The 2,481-nt window shown below is 47.5% G+C and overlaps 2 protein-coding genes across 2 annotated transcripts in view; both read right to left on the reverse strand.

The window, feature by feature from the left end:
• The window catches only part of LOC119586401, a 3,906-nt gene extending 3,036 nt beyond the window's left edge, over positions 1–870 (reverse strand). Inside the window, exon 1 of the mRNA XM_037935124.1 lies at positions 58–870. Within this exon, the coding sequence (XP_037791052.1) occupies positions 58–852 (795 nt within the window). The 5' untranslated portion in view covers positions 853–870. The remainder of the gene's footprint in view (positions 1–57) is intronic.
• Positions 871–1,061: 191 nt separating this feature from the next.
• LOC119586635 (chymotrypsin-like protease CTRL-1) lies at positions 1,062–2,003 on the reverse strand. The gene is made up of 2 exons (XM_037935379.1): positions 1,957–2,003; positions 1,062–1,755 (listed from the first exon to the last, which is right to left on the reverse strand). The coding sequence occupies exons 1-2, from the start codon at positions 2,001–2,003 to the stop codon at positions 1,062–1,064; spliced, it is 741 nt and encodes a 246-aa protein (XP_037791307.1).
• Between the last annotated feature and the right edge of the window lie 478 nt (positions 2,004–2,481).

Consider the following 2,481-nt stretch of genomic DNA (forward strand, 5'->3'; position numbering starts at 1 on the left):
AGTACAAGATGCACAGATAATGAAGATTCCAAACTCCCGAGTCCTACGTGATCTTACATCAGGAATGACCCGCTTGTGTCGCTGACAAGAAGAAACAGATCTGTTGTTAGGGTGATGCAGCTCGTGTGCTGAACTTGTCATAATTACATCCATGGCTTCGAGACCAACAACTTTAAGAATATAATACATTAATAGTCCGAAGGTGATTGACGTGACCTCGATAAAAGGATCAAGCACAGTTACAGGGATGTGGTAGAAGAGACTCTCTGAGCCATCACGGAGACGAGCAGCGAAGTCCCGAACGCTGCAGTAGGTGCAGAAGAGAATGCCGACCGCGACCCCAAGGAAGCACATCCCGTGTATGAAGTCCGCCCGGTCAACCAGCGACCACTTCGCGTTCACGTTAATCCTGGAGAGGTTTCTCAGAATAGAAGCTAGCTTGGAGCTTCTCAGTGCCAGATAAAGGAAAAGCAATGCAGACGAACCATATGTCAAGTAGTTAACAATGTGAGTTGTCCAATTCTCTGTCATACTTTCTCTGGTGGGCGCGTTCGCGAGCGAAGACAGCGACAAGGTCACGAGTGCGCTCACAATCAGACATGTCCATAAAATGGCTGCGATGGATTTCTTAATCTTAATCCTTTTTCCATCCTCGGTGGATTTGAACGCGTAAGGGAATCCTCCGAGTAAGCGAAGGGCGCCAAGAAGGCCAACGAGGACACTGTTTTTCTTGCCAAAATGCATATTGCGCGACCACACTGTCCTGCTGCTGCGTGAGAGTGACTGAGCTCTCTGCTTCAGTATAATGCGCCTTATCCTGCCAGAAGGCACTGAGTTCTGGATCAATGCCATGCGTAACACTCATAATATGATGGCGTTGACACCAGACAAACAGCCTGCCAGGAAGTGACTTCATTAGTCAGATAGTCACACGACAGAAATCAATACCTCGCTTGATGGTAGTCAAACATACGTTGAATTATACAATGATATCGTCATCAATAATAGCCTTTATTTAGAGAACTGATGGAAATATAATTAATGTAAGTAATCGAACGACATCAAGCAGTTAAAATTGCAGTAATCCAGCCTGTGTATTTTGACACATCAGCGTACACTCCGGGATAGCCTGGACAACCGCAACCTTTGCCAAAGCTAACCACGCCTACGAGGTACCACTTGGACGCGACCTCCTGTAAGAGAGGCCCTCCGGAATCGCCCTGACAAGCGTCCCGGCCTTCCCCTGCGCCACATAACATGCTATCGGTGTAGAAGTCGCCGTACGCGCGACAGGAGTCTGAGGACAGAATGGCGACAGTTGCCTCGTGTAGGTGAGGGGCGAGTCCGCCGCTTGCGTGAAGGCGGCCCCACCCTATCACCGTGGCAGGACCGGGAGAGGCAGTGGTCGCGGGGAGGCAAACCGGAGACAGCGACGCACTAACCATCAGATCTTCCTTCAGAGTCAGAACAGCCAAGTCGTAGTCATGGACATTCCGACGTCGATACTCGGGATGTATGGCCACCGCAGACACCGCAACCACATGTCTCCCACCGCTCACAGCAACACGTAGAAGGCTCAGGAACCACCTGTAAGCGTTAACACAATGGGCGGCAGTAACGACGTGTCTTACGGAGACCAGAGTTCCTCCACAGAAGTGCCGGCCTCCTGTAGTGCGCAAGCTGGTAATCCAAGGCCACGCGCCCTCGTCCGATGGATTCCCTCCCACGATCCTAGCAGATGGCGAGAGGCCACAGCTTGAGGACAAAAGTTACCGGCATGCGTGGCTTGGCGCGAGACGCCCACCACCACCAAAAACGCGGAGTGGAATCCTCGCTAAGAACACAAATAGGACACAGGAGAACAAGGAATATGAAAGACTTCATGACGGCAGGTGTGATACATTTCGAAAGATAACAACTCCATATATATACTCCCCAGCAGTTCACGGACCTGACTCATGTGACCTGACCTTGAACAGTAAATGTTGGGGGAACCTGGCCATGCTGTTTCGTAGGTTAAGAACAGGTATACGCTTATTTAATATGTTTTAGGTAGTTTGGATGCCATATAGAAATGGGATAAAGGAAACTTAAAAAAGATAATTGCACCCATTTTCATTTTTCACAATAAATGTCATAAATACGTTGCTTTATCAAATCTTATTTTGTATATGCATGAAATAACATTATGGAGCGAAGGAATATGAACATTTCATGTTTTCAAACAGATCAATACAAATATAGATAAGGGCGATCGTAAAGCAACTTTCTTCTCTTTTAGCTTATTATGTTCTGAGCCCAAATTTCCAACTCAAGATTGCAAAGCACTGGCTTATAGCTCCTGCTCAGAGACAACGAACGGCCTGCATCAAGACACTGCAACTCTCTTCTGTTGCTTGCATCTCTGTATGACTTTTTTTCCAAATGCCAAAAAAGCCATTTATGTCAGGGGTTTTCAAGAATTTAAAACAATTCTATGGA

This window comes from Penaeus monodon, chromosome 21, assembly GCF_015228065.2.
Source record: "Penaeus monodon isolate SGIC_2016 chromosome 21, NSTDA_Pmon_1, whole genome shotgun sequence".
Taxonomy (NCBI): Eukaryota; Metazoa; Arthropoda; class Malacostraca; order Decapoda; family Penaeidae; genus Penaeus; species Penaeus monodon.

What these genes read in the sequence shown, in the direction of transcription:
- LOC119586635 (XM_037935379.1), bottom strand. Translation starts at nt 2,003, where the DNA reads ATGGCCAGGTTCCCCCAACATTTACTGTTCAAGGTCAGGTCACATGA. An exon ending in TTCAAGGTCAGGTCACATGA is followed by an intron (nt 1,756 to 1,956) that starts GTCAGGTCCGTG and finishes TTTGTCCTCAAG; the next exon opens with CTGTGGCCTCTCGCCATCTG.